Source organism: Meles meles, chromosome 9 (genome assembly GCF_922984935.1).
Source record: "Meles meles chromosome 9, mMelMel3.1 paternal haplotype, whole genome shotgun sequence".
Taxonomy (NCBI): Eukaryota; Metazoa; Chordata; class Mammalia; order Carnivora; family Mustelidae; genus Meles; species Meles meles.
Genome location: NC_060074.1, coordinates 32,493,121 through 32,514,797, shown reverse-complemented (window position 1 = coordinate 32,514,797; position 21,677 = coordinate 32,493,121). Strand labels below are relative to the sequence as shown.

Sequence of the window (21,677 nt, the reverse complement as noted above, 5' to 3'; positions counted from 1 at the left end):
AAACCTGAAAAAACCTAAAAGCCGAGCAATAGGCCAACTAGATTATAGTTTATCGATGCTATAGAGTAGCATACAGCCCCTAAAAATCAGGTTGAACATTTACTGAGTGATTACCTTTGGGCAGTGGTATAATGGCCATGGATTTAATTTTTTGTTTGTCTTTTTCCAAGTTCTCTCATCTGAACAATATCTGTAACTAGAAAAAAAAAAGATCAAATGTACCTTTTCAAAGTGGCTTATTTTACCAGTTCAAACCTGAACATCAAAGAAAATCAAAACTTGAAGTTCGGCGGGTTGGCCAGTGGAGTCATAAGCCAAAACGTCCCAGTGGCCATGACGCTGCCTCCAGTACCACCATTTGCATCCTGAACACACTAAGTGTGGTGGGTCCCAGGAGAAGGGAGCTTCCCACCTCTTTGTGCCGTTTCTCCAGACCCCACTTCTCACCTGGACCCTGGACACTGGTTTGTTGTGTTTTCAAAGTTCCTCTAACTGACCATATTGTGCAGCCGCAGGTGGAAACCCATGGTTCTATTCCACTTTGCCTGTTCTACAGATGAGACCCAGAGAAGTTCAAGGTGCCGTGAAGGTGGAGCCAGATCCAGGTCTCCTGATTGCAAAGATGGTTTTTTTTTACTGGAGCAAGCCCACAAAGGAAGGGTGGCTTTTTGTAGACTGACAAACCTGGAGGTCCCCAAATATTTCAAAATCGGGATGCAAGGACTCCTCTAAATAACCTATCTTTGATCCCTGCCTCAACTCAACTGTAGAACTAGGCCTGAAAAAATAGTTATCAAAAGGTATTTCTGGAACACAGTACAATTTGGAAAGACCACTCCGGTCTAATGTAATGATAGGGAAAGGCTCTGCAAAGTCTGTCTTAATGCAACTATGTTGAGTAAGCAAAGATGATAAAAATCAAAATACCATTCTGTCCGAGGCTGGATTTACCCCAGCACAAATAAACACTGTTCTAACCAGAACTCTGCCCTACTCCTCGGTCCCAGGATCCCTGCCTCTTGATCTTGGCTACTGCCAGGAATGTTGTCCTACGGTTACCCTTGTAAACCAGTTATCCTTGCACTCTGAAAGCGACGTGTTCCCTTTCCAGCCAACATCTGCCCAGCTCCCAGCCAGCTCCAACACCTCCCTCCTTCACAGTGAGACAGATAAAATGAAACCGTGGAAGGTGCACAGAAGAGAGCAGTTTAGACCTGAGCATCAAAAGACCTGACTGTGTAAGTCTGGGAAGTCCTCAACAAAGCCTTTAACCCTTCAGGACTCAGATCTGTCCGTGAAAGGCATGACAACTGAGCAGTCTCTGAGGTCAACTCTGGCTTATTCAATGACAGCTTTGTGCAATCCCAGCCCAGCCCTGTTTTGTGAAGGATGTAGTTAATCTTTAACTTAGCAGTGCGTGGTGTGACGTGAGAATTGGTCCCGGAAGTCATTAATCGTTTCGGCATTTGTCCTGTTTTAAGGATTAAAATAAATACAGCAAATGTGGGAAGGTGAAAAAAATTAGATGTGTTACATTCTGAAGTCACCCAAATGAAGAAAACACTTCTCTGCTGTTAGGAGGGTCTTAAAGCAGTGTCCACGTGCTTCCTGATTTCTAAGCTATGTGGAAAACATTTTATTGTCCATAGTTATTCTTTAATTTTAAAAAATCTTTAATCTCTTATTTCCAATTTTTAGCTCTTTCTTACTTTTTCATGATCTATAATGAATGAAGTCGTGTTTGGGATGGGAAGGGGGAAACCCCTACCATGCTGCTTGCTGAAGCAGCAGGAAGATGAGTCTTTGCAAGAAATCTGCTTATCTTGCTTTTATAGGGCAGATTTTACATCGCAGTCTGCACTCATTTATTCCCAAAATTCACTGAGCTCCCATGTGAAGAAAATAATGAGCACACCAGGCAAGTTTCCTGCATTCTCAGAGCTTTTCACCCACTGGAGAAGACTGACCCCCCCCCCCCCCCCCCCCCCGCCAAAGGCATATTTACATAATGTGATAAATGCTGTAATGAAGAATCACCAGAAACAAAGAGAACCTCTAAAACAGGGAGCGAGACTCAAAGGTGAGCAAAAGAGTCTCTTGAAGAACTGACCTTTGAAACTGAAGGATGAGTGGGGTTATTTGGAGAAAGGAGAGGCAGCTCAGGCCAGCCACAGGTTGGGCAGAGGCCAAAGGCCACAGGGAAGAATAGCTTGTTGGAGAGTTGTTTTCCAATTATCCCCTTAGAGTCCTATTAAGGATCCAGGACAGGTATGTAATCATTTTCCTATTTAACCCTCTCTATATTTGCAAAATATTAATCTCCCCAAGTCACCTGAAACAGACCCACCTTTAAAAACATTCACTAGGGGCGCCTGGGTGGCTCAGTGGGTTAAAGCCTCTGCCTTCAGCTCAGGTGGTAATCCCAGGGTTCTGGGATTGAGCACCCGCATCGGGCTGTCCGCTCAGTGGGGAGCCTGCTTCCCTTCCTCTCTCTGCCTGCCTCTCTGCCTACCTGTGATCTCTGTCTGTCAAATAAGTAAATAAAATCTTTAAAAATAAAAAAAATAAAAACATTCACTAACCTCTCATGTATCAAATGCTCTCCTGGGCTATTTTCCCCCCATCATACACCAATACAAGGACTTCTCACCGTGAATCTTCCGCTTTCTCTCAGTATTTCACCGTCTATGGTGAGAAAGATTGTGTGTTGGACGGGAAGAGAGAGACCCCTGCTTTGTGGCTGGGGGCACAGGCTTTTCAAGCAGGTAGAGGTCACCTCTCTGCAAGACATCTGTTTATCTTGCTTTTAAAGGGCAGGAGGATCCTTTTCCAGAATTGAGGTAATGTTTAAACAGTTGGAAAAGCATTTGCGGGAAAATGCACCCTGCTTAGCTTCCGGAATTGGAGAAACAGAGGGGAAATGTGGGGAGAGAGCATCAGAAAGCCGCTGGGGCCCCTCCCCGTGTGTTAAACGGTATGTATGTGTGCACAGAAGATGCCCTGCCGCATTTCAGGTATGTGACTGGTTCTTAGCTCCTCATTCTGTCCCATTTTTAAGACAAGGCAAGAGGAAAGCGGGAGGGGTGGGGGCAGGTCTTAAACTCATCTAAAAGTTACTAGATGTCTTGTGGGACAGAGAAGGAACAATGGGGAAAAAAGAAGAAAAAGAACATTATAGAGGATTTCTCTGGAGTGGAGCACACACCCCACCCTCACTCTCTCAAATAAATTTTGTAATTCAATGCCCGCAATATGCCATCCCACACTGAAGCGAGGTCTTCATCATTCCTCAGTTAGGAGATCTGGAAAGCTACTAAATAAATGCCACCTCTCTGTCACCAAGACGGCTCTTCATCCCTCCCCAAGCCCCGCCCCCAACACAAAGAGTGGGAATCGTCAATACGTTGCTTCCTTCCTCCAGTACCACACTGTGAGCTCTCCCAGGGCAAGGGCAGCTTCTGCGGGAGGCAGGGCCGATTCGGGCAGCCTTTCCCCCGCAGGGGAGGCCAGCAGCCCTGGCCCGCTAGCATCTGCAGCCTGTTCGGTCTCTCCTGCCTTGAGTCTCTGTGCACCGCGATGACAACACACGCCGGCTCCCCGAAGCCGCAGTGGGTTGTATAAGCACACTCTGAGAGCCTGGAGGGGAGCGCGGTGAGCTTCTCTCTCGACAGCATCTGTTCCAAGTCCCTGGTGCCAGTCACAAGAGACCCACTCGGCGGGAAGGGGATGGGGTTTTCGCCCCGGTGCGGGTAGGGGTGCGGTTTGTAGATCTCTCCAGGCGCAACTGAAACCTGAAGTTCTATCCTTAGAGCTGGAAATGCGGGACAGTGAAGGGCACAGCGAGCCCTGCTACACCCCCTGAGTGCGGGTCAGGCAAGGGGGGATGGGGCGGAAACTCAGGAATCCTGCGGGAGTCCTCAGAATTTCTCCCCGGAGAAGCCTCTAGAGAAAACGCCAAGGACATCCCCCCCCCCCCGGCCCTTTTCAATTACGTAACTCTTACACCTTTGGGAGAAAGCTCAGCAACATAAATTTCACTCATGAAAGGAGAAAGTCTTTAGGCTGTGTCTAAAGCTCCCGGTGCATCTGATGTCTGAACGGACGTGGGAGCTACTTGGCAGTCTAAGGGATAGCATCCTGGTGACTGGACTCCCCGCCCCCACTCCCCTCCACTCCCGGCGCCCGCAGTCGGGTCGCCGCCGGGGATGGCGCTCGCCGGTCCCCGCGTCGCGGAGTCCGCGGGACCCTGAAGTCCGCGGGCTGCGGCTCGGGCGGTCCCCTCCCCCACCCCCCCTCGAACACCTGGCCGCGGTTACCTGCGGGGCCGCGACTCTCCGCAGTCCGTTGGCCGGACCCCCGCCGCCCTTGCCGTTGGCCGCAGGGAGCTGCCCGAGCCCCGGCGCCCGCGCCGCGCCCTCCGCGGGGCCCGCGCCGTTCTCGCGGGAGCCTTCATCCGGCGCGGGGAAGAGCCCGCAGCGGCGCTGGAAGCGGGCGACGAGCTGGGAATCCTGCAGGCTCCGCAGCAGCTCGGCCATGGTGCTCCCGGGGCCGCGCGCCAACACCGCCACGCCGATGCCCGCACTGTCCCCGCCGCTCGGGCACTCGGCGGGCAGGGCACTCTAGGCGGAGGGCGGGCGGGGCCCGGGGCGCCAGCCAACAGGTGCGCCGCTCGGGTCCTAGCGCCGCCCCGCGCGCGCGGGCGCCCAGGTGGCCGCCTCCACCTTGCGCGGGGCACGTCCGCGCGCCTTGCCCTCCCCGCGGGCTCGGAATGGCTCGGGCGGTCCCCGGTGTCCCGCCGGCTTGCAACTGGGCGGAGGCGCACAGGTGTCTAAACCGCGCCTCTCTTTGTGCCACCGCGCCCCCGGCCCCTTCGGGCTGGTGCAGAAGTGCCACCTAATGGGGAGCGGCCGAGCACGTGGAGACCTGCGGGAGTCCTTCCTGCCATGCACGGGCTGGTCCTGGAGTGGCCCCACTTTCACTCTTGAGCCCAAGGTGAGGTCGAGTTTCTTTGCAGCTTCCGGCACGCAGGCGTCTGCTCCGGTCTTTCTTTGCCCGCTTCCTGGAAGAATGAGTCCTCTAAGGAAGATTCCCAAGTTTTTTCCAAACTGTGATGCAACGTCTTCCCGGAAGCCCGACCTCCTCGACCTTGCTCAAGAACTGAGGAGGTTGAAAGTATACCCTGAATCATCCTGAGTCCTTGCTGCTTGCTCTCGTGATTGGGCAATTGGTGAACACTTTTAGACGGGTGTGGAGGAAAAGCTACGCTTCCTCAGTATTCTGCATTGGGAAAGATGATGCTGCCCCTCCCTTCTACTTTTTGTCTGCTCTGCCTCTAATTACGAAAGGGCACTGAAGAGACACAACAAGATCGTTCACGACCTTTAGGCCCCAAGCGAACCAGGTGAAGGGCAGGGAGGAGGATTAGGCATCTCACCGCACCCCTGCCTGCTTTAAGGATTTCAGCAGAAGAGGAGCAAAGGAAACTGCGATTCTCCCACGAGGGCCTCTGCACTTCCTGACAAGGAGTGAGAGGTCCAGTCAAATTAGGCTGAGCTGCTCAGCCTGCAACAGAAGTGCAATCCTAGTCTGTCCGCAGCTGACAGCCATAGGCTGCGTACTACCGGCAGCCCATGCAAAGCCTACTGAGTATTTGGTTGCACAAATGACTATCAGCAAACACCTGCCACTTTCCTGTTTATCCAGTTGTCCTTTTGGATCAGGATGTCTTTGCGATGTAGCTTTCAAGGATGATTTGGTCTCCCTCGTGTCTTGGTTTCTGCTCTCCTTCCCAGTCCTGATGGAGCGCAAGATCAAGGCGACAAAGCAATGACACTTGCGAGATACTTAGTCTACAGGAGCAGCACAGGGCTCCTGTCACAACCCAGATGTGTGACACATGGAGATATCCTGTCCTGGAGGCAGAAGGCTCCTCTCCCCAACATTGCTGTCATTTACAGCCCCTGGGACCAAACCCTATCCTTTAGTTTTAAAAGCTAAAGTTGGACTAGTGAAGGACCTGTTCTTTTTATGTGTGATTGGAGTAGGTTCTCCCATGAAGACACTTGAGTGGTGTATCTCAGAAATTTCATGCTTCAGTTTTCCTTTCTTTCATTTAGACAGAAGAAGCAAAGCGAGCATGGCTTAGCGTAAGATCAAAGAATTTCGTGCTCAGATAATGTACTTTATCTCCTTGGAGGACCGAGTAATGGCTCCAGCTTCCCATGACTTGTGATGCCACTGTGTGCCTTGGTTTTTTCATGTGATCAAATAATAATAATCTGCACTTCTTGTCTTATAAGGCTATTGTGAAAAATCTCTAAGTAAGCTCTATAAGGCAACCTGGTGAGGTAGCCATAGCCTTCTGTATTGTGCAAGAGCCATTCAATTTAGGAATGAATCTTCAGGAGGATATGGCTCTGAACAATTTGAGTGAGACTGAAAAGCCAGGGACTTCTGGCAGCGATACATAGGCTTCCCCAGATCCTCTCTTCTAGGGCATAGGCTGATGTTCTGAACATCCCATCTAACAAAAATCAATGTCCTCAAGAAGTGCTAGGCTGAAGGACTGCTCTAGCCTAACATTTAGTGGAGAAGTTACGAAAAGTTACAAGCCTGAAGTCATGCATATAAATAAATGATGTTGATGCAGGAAAAATCACCTGTTATAGTTATAACAGTTATAGTTATAGTTGTTTGGACAGTTTAGCATTAGTCATGCCTGGGAGGAATAGATTTTGCTGTTTCCCCTCCCCCATCCCCAGGGCAGAAATCCAGGTATTAGTACTTTGGTTAATTGTGGATATATAATAATTACTAAGTGACATATTTTAAAGGGACAGTGATGGATGTATTCATTAAAGGTTAAGCTCCTGCAACAAAGAGACCCCAAAATCTAGTGGCTTGAAGAGCACAGCTTTTTATTTCCTATTCATGTAAGAGTTCCAAGGTGAGAAGTCTGGTTAGGGGGAGGCTCTGCTCCATGAAAGTACACAGTAACTCAGATTCTTTTCATCTTGACTATCACGCTTCCCCATCCTCCCCCTGCCCCCCTCCCACCCTGCAACCAAGCCCAAGGCCACTCTCCTCTTCTGCATGATTGAAGCTGGGTTATGGGCTCATCTGAAATCTGTGAGTATCCTGAGAAGCTGCCCATGTTCCATCAGTAAGAACAAAGTCACATGGCCCAAGACAGGCTTGGAAATGTCATCTCTAGCAGGGCAGCCTATGTCCAGATTCAACTACATTTCTATGAAAGCAGGGAGGACAGATTTTTGGCAGACATCAGTTATGGAAATCAAACCAATGTTGGTTTAAATGTTGTAAGATATAAATCTATGTTATAATTCAACCCATCATCTGCCCAATTTTATCTAGGCAGTCTGTCTTTAATTTGACACATTCTAAATACGCATGTGCAGATACAACTTTTTAAAAAGAAAGTGCTAAAAATAAGTAAAATCAAAGGGAAACCTGTCATATCTTTGTTGAATCAAAATGAAGAAATTATAGGTGAGCCTGGTAGTGGGTATTAAGGAGGGCACCAACTGCTTGGAGCACTGGGTGTGGGGCATAAACAATGAATCTTGGAACACTGAAAAAATAAAATGAAATTTTAAAATATTTTTAAAAATTAAAAATGAGGAAATTAAAACAAATTGATGTCAAAATGTCTTTTAAATGAAAAGCTTTGATATTAATTGCATTATTGCATTTTAAATTCTGATTTAGAGTTCTCTCTCTACAGAGAAGGTCCCTTCCAGATTTCAACCAAACCAGTTTTCAACTTGACAGTATTTCCTAGATTAAGACAAATATCCAGGGTTGGGATGCTGTATTGGTTACCTATTGCTGCAAAACAAATTATCCCACAAATAGTGGCTTAAAATAGCAGCGTTTATTATCTTGAAGTTTCTGTGGGTCAGGAATCCAGAAACATCTTAACTGGGTCCTCTGGCTCTGGGTTCTTCACAAAGTTGCAGTCATCTCAAGGCTCAGCTGAAGGTAGATCAGCTTCCAAAATCACGTAAGTGGTGGTTGGTAGATTCCCATTCTTTGTGGGTCATTGGCCAGAGGCCACCCTCTCTTCCTTGCCATACAGGTCTCTCCATAGGACAGCTCACAACCCAGCAGCTTCCTTCATCAAACAGAGAGAATCAGAGACAGAGCAAGATAACATAGTCATCTTTTATGATCTGATACTGTAGGTCACACCACAGTATCTTTTGTCACAGTCTACTTGTCAGAGGCCAGTCCATAAGTCCAGCCCACATTCAAAGGGAGAGGGAATGAGACAAGAGTGTGAACAGTAGGATGTAGGCATTACCAGGAGCCATTCTGGAAGCTGCTTACTACAGGTTCTCACACCTACATTAACTTTCTAACTTCATCTTTACAATATTGATATTTATTGTCCCCCCCAGAAAATGATGCATAGCCTTGGTCTCAAAGAGCTTCCATCTGTTGCCAAAATAAGATGCACGTACACAGAAAAAAATGTGCTCTGACATGAGAACAATGGTATAATGGAAGACCTAGGGCATCAGAAGACTAATTTCTAGTAAAAAACTGCATGTGCCACAGTTATAATGCCCAAATCTGGGATCAGAATTACCTTATGAATCTACCAGTTACAGACACCTTAAAGACAACTGAAAGACAATTGAAAGCAGAAATTATTAAGTTAGGAAAGAGAAAAACAATGAAACTGATAAATAAATCCAAAAACAGTCTATGAAAAAAATTAACAAAATCAAAAAACCACTATGGCAAAGAAAGAATAAAAGGGAAAAAAGATGAAAGCTTAAAATTAGAAATGCTAAGGAAAAATAATCATCAAAAGCAGAGGAAATTTTAAAAGTGTTTAGAGGGCACTTCCCATGCCCCTGTGCAAACAGATCTGAAAATGCAGATGAAATAGATAATTTTTTAGAAAGAAAAAACTTACCTAAAATTGGCCCCAGTAAAGAATGTCTAACAGAGCAATTATCACAGACCAAGATAAAGGGGTTCAAATTCTCCCCCATAAATGCACTTAGCCTAGATGGTTTCACAGAGAAATTCTACCCAATCTTTAAGGAACAGATAACCTCAGTGCTACTTATTCTAGAAGAAAGAATTTTTCAAAATTCCTGTCATTAAAGCCATTATGATATTGATCTTAAAATTGAAAGAGCACCAAAAGAAAAACAACAGAATGCTCTTACTGGTGAGTGGGCTTCAAAATCTTGATATCAACAGCTGAAATCCAACAGTCCATTTAAAGAAGAAGGTATCATGGCTAAATGCAATTGGTTCCTATCATAGCACGAACAAGTGTTGTTAAATAACCAAAAAAATCCACCAATATTATCCATCATATTAATAGTGCTAAGAAGAAAAGTCATATGATTTATTTTATACATTGAATTGTGTTTCCCCACCTCCAAAAGATATTTGAAGTCCTAGCACCCAGTACTTCAGAATGGGACCTTCTTTGGAAATAGGGTCGCAGCAGGCGTAGGGAGTTCAGATGAGGTCATACTGGAGTAGCATGGGCCCCTGATACAATGTGCCACGTGTGCTTCTAAGAAGATAGGCACACAGGGAGAACACCATGGAGGGTGAAGGCAGAGATTGGAGTTACACAGCTGTAAGGAAGGCCGAAGATGGCTGGCAAACTATGAGAAACTAGCAACCAAAGGGGTTTGGGAGGGACAAGGCCCTGCCAATACCCAGAGCTCAGGCTTCCCCCATCTAGAACTGTGAGTTAAAGAATTCTATTGTTGTGGGGCGCCTGGGTGGCTCAGTGGGTTAGGCCTCTGCCTTCGGCCTGGATCATGATCTCAGGGTCCTGGGATCGAGCCCCGAGTCAGGCTCTCTGCTCGGCGGGGAGCCTGCTTCCCCTTCCCTCCCCCGCCTGCCTCTCTGCCTGCTTGCGATCTCTATCAAATAAATAAATAAAATCTAAAAAAAAAAAGAATTCTATTGTTGGAAGCCACCTAGTTCGTAGTACTGTGATAGCAGCCCTGGGAAACTTGGATAGGCTCGTTTGGACACATGCAGAAAAGTTATGTGACAAAAGTCAACATGCGTTCTTGTCAAAACCCCTCGATAAAATAGAAATGGGTGTCGTGTCTGGGTTGGAAGGTACTTGTGTTCGGTTGGAAGAAAGAGTTCCCAGATTGTATAATGGAGTGACGTGAGGAAGAGAAATTGCGTCCTGATGTAAGCAGGTGATGTAATCACCAAATGGCGATTAAAGTTTGTGGTAGATGTTCGAGGTCATGAAAAGCCATTGGAGAGCAAACGAAGAATCTGTGAAAAGCTGTGTTTCCAGACGATGCCTGGGGAGGCTGGCTATGAGCTGAATGGTAGCTGGGGCAGAGAGAAGCGGGAATGGGAGCTTCGTCACAGGCTCACGTCAATAATTCATCTCAAAGGACTGTCTCAAGTGGGATTTTACTTCATTGCATAGACAAGCAAATGTGAATCTACTGTTTGTTTTTTTGGATACAAATAGTCACATTCCTTACATAATGTTCTCTGTCTTGCTTCTCTTACATATTATGTAACTAGAGATTGTTCCGTATCAGTGGAACAGGCGCTATATTTTACCCGTCATCCACTGATGAACATTTGGGGTGCTTCCAAACAATGCTCTTCTTTGTTTTTTAAGATTTTATTTATTAATTTGACAGAGAGAGATAACAAGTAGGCAGAGAGGCAGGCAGAGAGATGGGGGGAAGCAGACTCCCCGCTGAGCAGAGAGCCCGATGCGGGGTTCGATCCCAGAACCCTGGGATCATGACCTGAGCCGAAGGCAGAGGTTTAACCCACTGAGCCACCCAGGCGCCCCAAACAATGCTATTCTTGACTTGGATGTCATGTTCAGCTCTGGCCCAGTGTTCACCAAGGTGACAGACAGAGCTGACTCTGGTCCCGGAGTACCTTTGGAAGCCCGCAGGACGACCGTGTGGGTAGAGAAAGGGACCAAACCTGGTCTGGAAAACCTGTTCAACCCAAGGTGAACTGGGTGGATGTGTTCTCAGAGCAGTAGAGAATCTTCCCAGTAAAGGCAGTTATAGGATGACTGCTCGCCCTGTCTACCAAGGTTATTGTAGTGAGAGCCCAGGCGACTCCAAAGTGCACTCTCGCTGTTACTACATTTGCACACTGGTTCCGGAATCCATCTTCACTCTTGGTGTTTGTATTAGAGAGCATTTCCAGTGTGAACCAAGGGCTCAGTATATACTCATTCAGTGAATGGTGACCAAGAGTAAAATCTCACCATTTTGAGAGTTTTTAGAGTTTACAACTCATTTTCAAATGGTTACAACTCATTTTCAAAAAGGCTACCACTTTGAGAGGGGAGTGGTTTTCTCTTCATTTTAGGGGAGGCGCCAAGATGTGATTTTCCCCCAAATTGCAAAATGTATTAGATACTTTGTGCAGGGTCTGTGCAGACAGGCTCCCCAAGGAAGGCAGAGAAATGAATGGGAGGGGGGCTAATAGTCAACCTTGAGCCGCTTGGCTTGACTTGTCCACCCCCCAGCCCCGCCCGCCCAGAGCCAGAGCCGGCTGACCTTAGGCTGGACACTTGATCTAATTGGGGCTCCCCAAATGCTTTCTTCTTGGGAATTTGGATTCCGAGCCCCCTGGCAGCCTCTGCTGAGTGAAGGAGAAGAAAACTTGGAAAGCAGAGCTTACAACATGGCCCAGACACCTCTACCCTGGGCTGGTGAGGAAGAAATGAGGCAGGTGTGCCGGGAAGCAGACAAGGGGAGCAAACCACCGCTGAGACGGTTCCAAGGTGCCGCTTTCAGTCACTGTGAAGTCCTTTCCTGTGCCATCCTCAAATTCTTTTTTTTTTAAAGATTTTATTTAATTAATTAATTTATTTATTTGACACAGAGAGATCACAAGTAGGCAGAAAAGCAGGCAGGGGGGAGGAAGCAGGCTCCCTGAGCAGAGCAGAGAGCCTGATGCGGGGCTCGATCCCAGGACCCGGAGATCATGACCTGAGCCGAAGGCAGAGGCCTAACCCACTGAGCCACCCAGGCTCCCCCATCCTCAAATTCTTGGTATCAGATTCCCATTTCTGTTCCTCCTGGCCTGAAGAGACCTAACTCAGACATCTAGGAATTGGCAGAACACTGAAACTGAAGCTCTCCGTCTAAGACTTGAGCAGTTTCCCACCTTTCTCTCGAGACTGGGCATCGCTACGGGCCACCCAGCTCTTACTGCGGGAGGCGGCTTCTTGCTGCCATGGAAACCACAGGTCCACCACCTTAGCTCCCTAAACCTACACCCGCCTGCCCCAGGCCCCTGGGGTGTTGGAGAGGGCGGTACCGTCTGGGCTTCCTAGGAGATTCTGGAATTCAGTCAATCTATGGATAACATTTCCCCTCGAAATGAATCAAATTGCTTCCTGGGCTTTGCTGGAAATCTAGTCACTTCACATTGGGGAATGCATTCTGAGATCCAAGCAAACTTTTGGCACACCACCCTTTCAGAATTTGCAAACTGCTATGTAGGATGATGGCTGGCAGGTCTTTTTAAAAGCTACTGTATATCTTTGTGTGCACATTATGTAAAGTACCTGAGGATTAATAGCCTCTGGGAATAGGGATGACCATTTGCTGATAAACTGACCAAAGCCCTAGGCTCTAGGACTCTCCCTGGTTCCGTGCACACCTATCTTGTGTGGTTCACGGAGCTACTCTTTTCTTCCAACTAATGAAAACCGTTTGTTCTGTGTGGACACTTTCAATAAATCATCCAACATAAATTCTCTTGAGGGGGGAAAAGAAAAACCCTTTTGGGCTGGGAGAAATGTCAGCTTAAAACCTTGCTTTAAAAGAAACAGTTGCAGGGGTTGTTCCTGCGAAGAGCGGGGCTGGAAGAGGAATGGCCCAGTGCGCATGCTCTCACAAGGCTGAATATCGGTTAAGAGTTTGATTCCAGTTGAATCAATCCATATCATAAAAAATGCTTTTTTTTTCTAATAAGTTTTGATGGATTTTGAGCATTTTATGAGGAACAGTGTAAAGTTTAGCATGCTATATCTATCTATGGGATCCGAGGGATGGGAGCCATCTCTCCTGCCAAGAGGTTTCAGTCCTTCTCTTTGTTTGGCTTATGCTTTGATAAAACATGTCAAAACACTGAAAAAGAAAAATGAATAATTTCTTCCAATTCCATCAGGCTTGCATTGGGGCGGCTCAAGCTCATGCAATAAGTGCCCCAACTTAAGACCAAAAAAAAAAAAAAATGTATTTGACTCTTCATAAGTGGTATATTAGGGACGGTCATTTTTATTCCTAAAGAACATTCCCTATGAAAATCACTCATTGTTGAATCATTTCCAATAGCCAGTTTCCTGGACATTTTTATAATACGATTCAATATTCAATGTACAAATTCAGCGAATGTAACACTTTCTAAGGCTGTGTTTATTACATAGATCTGGGTAGAACTATCCCACTTGGTTATCAAGACTTTAAAGCCTCTACATAAGCTTCCAAATCCAAGGCAAGCATTTTTAGTTACACTTCATGCATATATTCATGAATCATCTACAAGGTTTATAAAAGCTGGTCGGGAAACTTCACAGATATTCACCTCCAACACGGTGTCTAACACACAAAGCCGGTCCCAGAATAATACGGGACAGTGCATACGGCATTTTGCTATTTACCTTTAAGATATTCAGGTAGGCAAACTATGTATCTGTGTGTGTGCATATGTGCTTGTGTGTGCAGCTGCAAAGGAACAGAAGATCCGGGATAAAAACAACCACTTGCTGATGCATTCCTCCTGGCATAGGAGAGGAGCAAACAGGAGCTTTCGGTTGTAAATTTACTCTATGCACTTGGGATTTGTTTCAGTTTTTCATAGCCATGAATTACTCTTGGGACTTAAAAAAGATCTGTTTTTCTTTTAAAATTCTTCTAACTGGGGCGCCTGGGGGGCTCAGTGTGTTGAGCATCTGCCCTCGGCTCAGGTCATGATCTCAGGGGCCTGGAATGGAGATTGGGCTCCCTGCTCCGTGGGGAGTCTGCTTCTCCCTCTCCCTCTGCCTGCCGCTCCCCCTGCGCATGCGCTCTCTTCCTCTGTCAAATAAGTAAATAAATAAAATAAATAAAATAAATAAATAAAAACAAGAACCTCTTCTAACTGGTCAGATTTGGCTAGTGAGAGAAGTGCTTTTTCTAACACTTACCTAAAAGAGATTATTGTAATTATACCAACGAGGTGACAGTCATGGAAAAGTGGCCACAAATCACCAGATAATCACAAGCTTCTCTTTTTCTTTTTCTTTTTTTTTTTAAGATTTTATTTATTTATTTGACACAGAGAGAGATCACAAGTAGGCAGAGAGGCAGGCAGAGAGAGAGGAGGAAGCAGGCTCCCTGCGGAGCAGAGAGCCCGATGCGGGGCTCGATCCCAGGACCCTGAGATCATGACCTGAGCCGAAGGCAGCGGCTTAATCCACTGAGCCACCCAGGCGCCCGCTTCTCTTTTTCATACAGTTAACCATTCCCCTGTCACACTCACCTGATTGACAATAAAACATTTTGGACATGTGGTCTAGAGGCTTTTGGTTTTTCTATTGGGTGATTTAATAGGTCATATTGTGGAGTGAAGGACCATGGGCAGTGAGGCGGGTAGTGGGGAGGACACAGAAACCCTCAGGCTCTCTATGTTCTTTATTGTTGAGGGCAGCTTAATAATGGTCCTTTAAACCCAAGCATCTGTAGCTATGTCTCCAATGGGCAGGTGACCAATCTGTAACCAGCCTGAGCACAAGGGACCAGCACCCACTCTCTCCAAAAGCATCTCCGAGCATCAGGCCTACCAGGATAGGTTTTCGGATTCAAGGCTACGGCCCGGCTTCGGCAGACAGGCTCCCTGAGCACAGTCTCCAGACAAAAGTCAGAGCTAATCCACACACAGGAAGTGACATCGAGAGCCTTCAGAATCTGGCCCTGATCTTAAAAATGGGCTTAATGGCCAACCTTTTAAAAAACATCAGATGACTGTGTGAACAGTAGACATTTTAGCCTCTCTTTAAAAACTGGAAACTCTGGGACGCCTGGGTGGCTCAGTCAGTTAAGTGGCTGCTTTCAGCTCGGGTCATGATCCCAGCGGCCTGGAATCGAGTCCCACATCGGGTTCCTTGCTCGGCTTATGCCTGCTTCTCCCTCTGCCTCTGCCTGCCACTCTGCCTGCCTGTGCACGCACTCTCTCTCTCTCTCTGACAAATAAATAAATAAAATCTTAAAAATTAAAAATAAAAAAATAAAATCTGGAAACTCTAATATCACTGGGCCAAGCAAGATTCCTTATGGCAACACTTACCTGAGCTAAGTATCTGGTGCTCTCCCGAGATGGGGCACCATGCTGGGGTTTTCTTCAGTTCTCCTTACTCTGTATTATTTTGCACACTCCCCTCATTGGTCATTTCATTGCTAGCTTGGTCCCTGAAGCATCTGGGTTTACCATCACTGCATATAAGTCACGGAAGGCCAATGCTTCCTGTTAACAACGCTGTCCATGGGAATACTGTCTCTCAAGGTTGCTACACAAAGAAGTCACCATCCCTTACCTGAAGGAATCTGGAACGCGGTAGAGGAACAGGACAGGAAGCTGTGTCATTAAATCTAGTAATAAATGTGGCTCCCGAATCTTTTCACCTTCCTTAAGCATAGCTGGAAACAATCAGTAAATGATCCTATGTTTGAACTTCCTTGTTTGAACTTCATCCATCTGGACGTTTGTGGAACTTCTATTGAGGGTATGTTTACACTTTGACAATTCTAATAAGGATATTGTCTTGCTCAAATAACCAACGCTTATCTCCCCAGAAAAATTAACCAGAGCGCTAATTTATAACTTTGTTCATCATGCTTTCTCATCGATTGTAGGTAGTCTTTTTCACTGCGAATTCCCTCTCCCATTGCCAGGAATTCTGGGAGGCAGAGTGATCTGGCATATCGCTCGTTCACATCCAGGCCTTTCATTTAGTCTTTGATCAATTCTCTTAATTCTCTGAGCCCATGTATAACCCTCTGTAACCATGGGAACTATCATTTCATAGCCCACTTTTTTTTTTGAAGGGTCATAGAATTTTCTCCAGATCCCCCAGTTTTTTCCAATCTGCATCATCATGGACTCAGCTGCCCCTATATCGTCATTTGGCTAATTCCCTCCATGAGGTGAGATACAGAGCTTTGTTGGGATCCTGGACACACATGTAGCTGATGGGAAGTGCAAAAGAGCTGTTTTCATGGTCCTCAAGGACCATGACAGGAGGCAAACGGAGCAACCAAACACACTTTGATTCCTGAACAGTGGGTGTTTCCTGTGAGCTCCAAAGTCTCAAGTACTAACAGCTTCTCCAGTGGTTTTTATTGTTGATGTTATGTCTCAGGAAAATACCAGCATATTCCTTGGTTAACAAATACCGGTAGAGACTTACCAATCCACATTCTGGTCATGAACTGACTTTATGAACCATGGTAAATACCATTTGTAGACACGAGCTCATTGGTATCTGTGGGTCTGTTGAATCCTAGGAAGAATGCTGGAGAGTTCTTTCAGCTGACTGGCAGCCTGCTTCCACATATCTGAGCTTTTAGTTTATAAGAGACAGGAAGTTGCCCCCTTTTCTTTAGTGGGTGCAAAATCCTCTTCCAAGTTTGGATTAAATAGTCAGGTTCCTGGGGCGCCTGAGTGGCTCAGTTGGTTAAGCCACTACCTTCGGCTCAGGTCATGATCCCGGAGTCATGGGATCGAGTCTTGCATCCAGCTCCCAGCTCTGCCGGGAGTCTGGTTCTCCCTCTGACCTTCTCCCCTCTCATGCTCTCTCTCATTCTCTCTCTCTGTCTCTAAAAAAGAAAATAAACAAAAATAAAGAAATCCTCCAGTTCTTTTTCTGGACTTAATCTTCACTTTGGTGATTGGTTTCAGGGGAGTAACACAACTGGATGTGTGCCAGTGTGGTGGGTCACTGACCGATGAACGGTGAACATCACTCATGTCTTGTGGCCCTCGAGGAGAAAGTGCCAGAGCCAGAGAGTCCAGGGGCAGGAGTGCCCACAGCCCCTGCTGGCACCTTCACAGCTCAGATCGTGGGCCTTTGCTGGCCTTTGCTGTGTGGAAGGAAGAAGAACAACTGTATGGTTATTGAAGTTAATACAATCTTATCTTATAGATGTGTGTCTTTTCTCTGATTTTTTTAAAAAAGAATACTTCTGAGTGCTCCCTTTATCCTAGGGCTGGAGGCCTCGAAACAACATTTCCCAAACTCACAGTTAGAGGCCCGGTTTAGAGCCCTCCCGTGGGAGCTGCTGGTGTGATAGCTGAAGCAGGAGTCAGCTTGTGCCTGCGGCTCCAGCAGCCTAGTGCGGAGGGTTCTACAGACGACAGATGTTGAGGTCTGGCCAGCAGCTTCTGGGTGCCCTGCTGTGAATCACCCACTTCTCATGTCTTTCCACCCCATCCTGTGATTCCAGGGGTGGATTCTTGATTACAGCTGGAGTCCCAAGAAAACCAGTGGTATCGTTCCTGTCTGAGTGACAGCCGGAGAACCGGGAGAACACATGATGTAAGGTGGTATTTCCCAAACTTTATCTCTAATCGTCACATCCACTGAAAAGTTTGAAGAAGTTCCTACTACTCTATGTGACAGATGAGAACACTGAGATTTGGGAAGGCTAAATCACTTGTTCTAAAATAGAACTGGAATCCAGTATTAACTAGCATTATCTATTCACGAGTGGCCTAACCATTGACGAGCAATCCCATGCTTTAGGGCAAAAACGGGCTTCCTTTCCACTAGGCTGCTGTTGGGGGTGGGGGTGGGGGAATGTCACATTTAATCCCTTTTCCCAGCAGCCACCGACCCAATCGCTGCATCATCAATGTTCTGCACTGATGTGGTGAATAACTTTTAGCACAGGGTAAGGAAGGCAGGATTGGACTAGCCCATTCTGCTGGGCTGTCAGGCCAACAAAGAGAAATCCGGGAAGGATCCAGCAGACAAAAGACAGAAGGCGCAGCACAAAGAAAAGCAGAAACAGAACGGTGTGGGAGGAAGTCAGGCAGTGATGTGAAGGGGAGAAGTGAGGTCCCAGGTTGGGGAAAGAGATGGAACAAAAATGGCCTGATTCTGACCTGCAGAAGAAGCCTGAAACAGGCCCTGTGTGGACGAAATTGAAATAACAAACCATTTACTTCTAGACAATAATCCAAATATTTTTCTGATTAGTAAATTTAATTATGAAGTCAGACTGATAAAATTTTATTAAATATTAACTTACAAGGAAATATGTGGTTACCGCGTGCTAGCATTGAACCACATGTATTTGTCTTAAAAAAATGAAAGTGAAACCAGTTGTCATCTTAAGAAGTAGGATAGGTCTCCATGCCGTGGTTAAATATTTTAAAGAAGAATTCCAGAAGCACCACTGGGTGTTTAACACACACAGGGTATGTTCATTTTTATTTATTTATTTGACAGACGGAGATCACAAATAGGCAGAGAAGCAGGCAGAGAGAGGGGGGGAAGCAGGCTCCCTGCTGAGCAGAGAGCCCAATGCAGGACTCGATCCCAGGACTCTGGGATCATGACCTGAGCCGAAGGCAGAGGCTTTAACCCACGGGTTCATGACACCATTAAAATGAATTAGGATCTTTTTTTTTTCCCCTCAGATGATTTGGCTCTGAATACCTTCATTTCAAAATATAAATGGGGCACCTGAGTGGCTCAGTCGGTTAAGCATCTTTCTTCAGCTCAGGTCATGATCCCAGAGTCCTGGGATGGAGCCCCACATCCTCATCAGAGAGTCTGCTTCTGCCTCCACCTGCTGTGTGGGTGCGCGCATGTGTGCCCTCTCTCCCCCTCTCAAATAAAATCTTTAAGAAAGAGAGAAAGACATATAAATGAAGAAGAAAAGCTTCATTGTACCAAGTTTAATTACGCAGACAAATATTACACTAATAGATTATCTACCTTGGGGATATTATTTAGTAAGACTTGTGTGGCTTAGGAGAAAGAGTAGCCCCTCTAAAAGTTATCCTAAGGAAGAAAAACCCGTCTGTTGACAGCAGCAGAGTTCCTATGGCAGCTGATCAACTAATGGGTCCTCAAGCTGGCAAAGAGATCAGCTTCTGCAGATGAAGGAGGAAGCATAAGCGTGTTGCTAAAAATACCCACCAGTGTGTGGCTCTTTGATATCAAATGGCTCACCCAGTGCAAAATGCATGAAGCTAAGAACACCTTGCAAAATAACTGTGAGGACAGGCCCAGAATAGGTAAATCTATAGAGACAGACAGTAGATCGGGGGTTGGCTTGGACCGGAGGAGGACAGCAGACGTGGGGAATGACTACTAATGGAATTTCTTTGGGGGATGATGACAAAGTTCCAAAATTAGATTGCAGGGATTGTTGTAGGACTCTGTGAATATATTATACGGCAATGAATTGTATGCTTGCAATGGGTGAACTTTCTGGTATGTAAATTATATTCCAATAGAACTGTTGTTTTTTAATTCTTTAGAAAAGAGAATCACAGAGATACCAGCCCACAGCCCTGATATTTAGCTACTGAATCCGTGCCAGCAAAAGTGTACCTACAAAAAACTTGTTGGGCGAAAAATAATCCTGGCTTTTATTTATAGGGTTTTTTTTTTCCAGATTTTATTTATTTATTTGAAGGAGAATAAGAAAGACAGAGCTTGAGGGGGCGGAGAGTCAGGGAGAGAAGCAGATTCCCTGCCAATCAGGGAGCCTGATGGGGGACTCAGTCCTGGGACTCCAGGATTATGACCTGAGCCAAAGGCAGTCACCTAACCAACTGAGCCACCCAGGTACCCTAATACGGGCATTTAATGACCACTATTAGGCAGGTTTTCTGTGCCTTGCTGTCAAAGTATTCCTAACTAGGGACGCCTGGGTGGCTCAGTTGGTTAAGCTGCTGCCTTCCACTCGGGTTATGATCCCAGAGTCCTGGGATCGAGTCCCGCATCCGGCTCCTTGCTCGGCAGGGAGGCTGCTTCTCCCTCTGCCTCTGCTGCCACTCTGCCTGCTTGTGCATGTGCTCTCTCTCTCTCTCTCTGACAAATAAATAAATAAAATCTTAAAAAGAAAAAGTATTCCTGACCAACACATCTGAATTTTTCATTCTACGGATACATATGGAATGCATTCTCTCTGACACGTATTGTGTTACATGGTAGAGACTCAGATTGATGTTCCCTGCATTCCCATAGTGTGCCAGGTGATTTATAGACTTCGTGTTATCGGTGTCTCCTTGGCAGCCCTGGAGAGAATGGCCTATCTTTTCAAGGCTCATAGGGTATCGGGAATTGTTTCTCTCCAGTGGTCTGGGGACCACCCACCTCCTAGCTCTCCAATGGTATCGTTGACAAATGCAGATTCCTGGCTTCACTCTGGACTTGCTGAATCAGATGTCCTGAGGATCTCTCACGGGCTGATTCTCTGTAAAGGTGGCGCATTAAACACACCTGTGCCTCAGGAAGCATTCAACGTCAGTCTGCAGTCTCTGCAATATGCTCACTTGAACAGAACTTCTGACAGAGGGTGCACATCACATCACCTTGTGGTAGGAAAGCCAGGGAGTTGAAAAATATGTGTCAGGCCCAGTCTCTGTCCTCCAGAACAGGTGGGCAGAATTCCCAGGCTCTGGTGGACGCAGGCCTTGTCGAAATATCCAGTCAAACGCTAATCCAGGTACTGCTGGGAAAGGACCTGCAGATGTCTTCAAGGTTACAAATCAGGTGATGTTAAGACAGGGAGGTTGTCCTGGTGGGCATGACCTGATCAGGTGAACCCTTTAAATGCGGGTTTAGAGGGACAGAGGAAGTCAGAGATGGGAAGCATGAGAGGGATTTGACGTGCAAGAAGTTGTCCATTGCTGGCTTAACTATGAAGGGGGCAAGAGATGCAGGTGGCCTCTGGGAGCTGAAGGCAGTCCCCAGCTTATGGCCAACAAGAAAATGGGGACATCAGTCCTACAATAATTACAATAATTACAGTGAGAACTGCTTTAATTGCAAAATGAAAGGTCTCTCCTTCTGTACCGACCATAATGTACTCCTGACCGTAGATACATCAGGTGAATCATGGAAGCAGCAATAATAGGACCCAAGAAAGCATCTATTGATTTGAGCTTTTAAAAAAGAGAAAATGTTTTCATCGGTAGAAAACATATTTAGAGCAAATTTCTAAGAACTATCGAGCTAAGTATGAATCAATACCTCGAAATAATCTGGACAAGAGAAGTAGCTCTCATTTAAAATGCAAAAGTGATGAGCACACAGGTGTTCAGTGCTCTCCAAATGAAGTGTTGCAATCTGTCTCTTTTATGGCAACTGTAACACTGAGTTCAATAGAATTTATGCAAGATTCTCAGGTGCACCACCCCTTTTAATGTACTTCCTTTAACAATTTTATTTATTTATTTGTCAGAGAGAGAAAGAGAGAACAAGCAGGTGGGGCAGCAAGCAGAGGGAGAAGCAGGCAGAGGGAGAAACAGACTCCCTGCTGAGCAAGAGCCTGATGGGGGACTCGATCCCAGGACCTGGAACCATGACCTGAATTGGAGGCAGACACTTAACTGACTGAACCACTAGGTGTCCCAATGTACTTTGGGATATATATAGATATAGATAT

General features: G+C 46.3%; 1 protein-coding gene across 2 annotated transcripts in view; it reads right to left on the bottom strand.

The window, feature by feature from the left end:
• The window catches only part of SGPP2 (sphingosine-1-phosphate phosphatase 2), a 112,832-nt gene extending 107,813 nt beyond the window's left edge, over positions 1–5,019 (bottom strand). Inside the window, exon 1 of one of the 2 annotated variants that reach the window (XM_046018879.1) lies at positions 4,317–5,019. In XM_046018879.1, the coding sequence (XP_045874835.1) occupies positions 4,317–4,535 (219 nt within the window). In that variant the 5' untranslated portion in view covers positions 4,536–5,019. The remainder of the gene's footprint in view (positions 1–4,316) is intronic. The other variant, XM_046018878.1, reaches the window with a different exon arrangement.
• Positions 5,020–21,677: the final 16,658 nt, after the last annotated feature.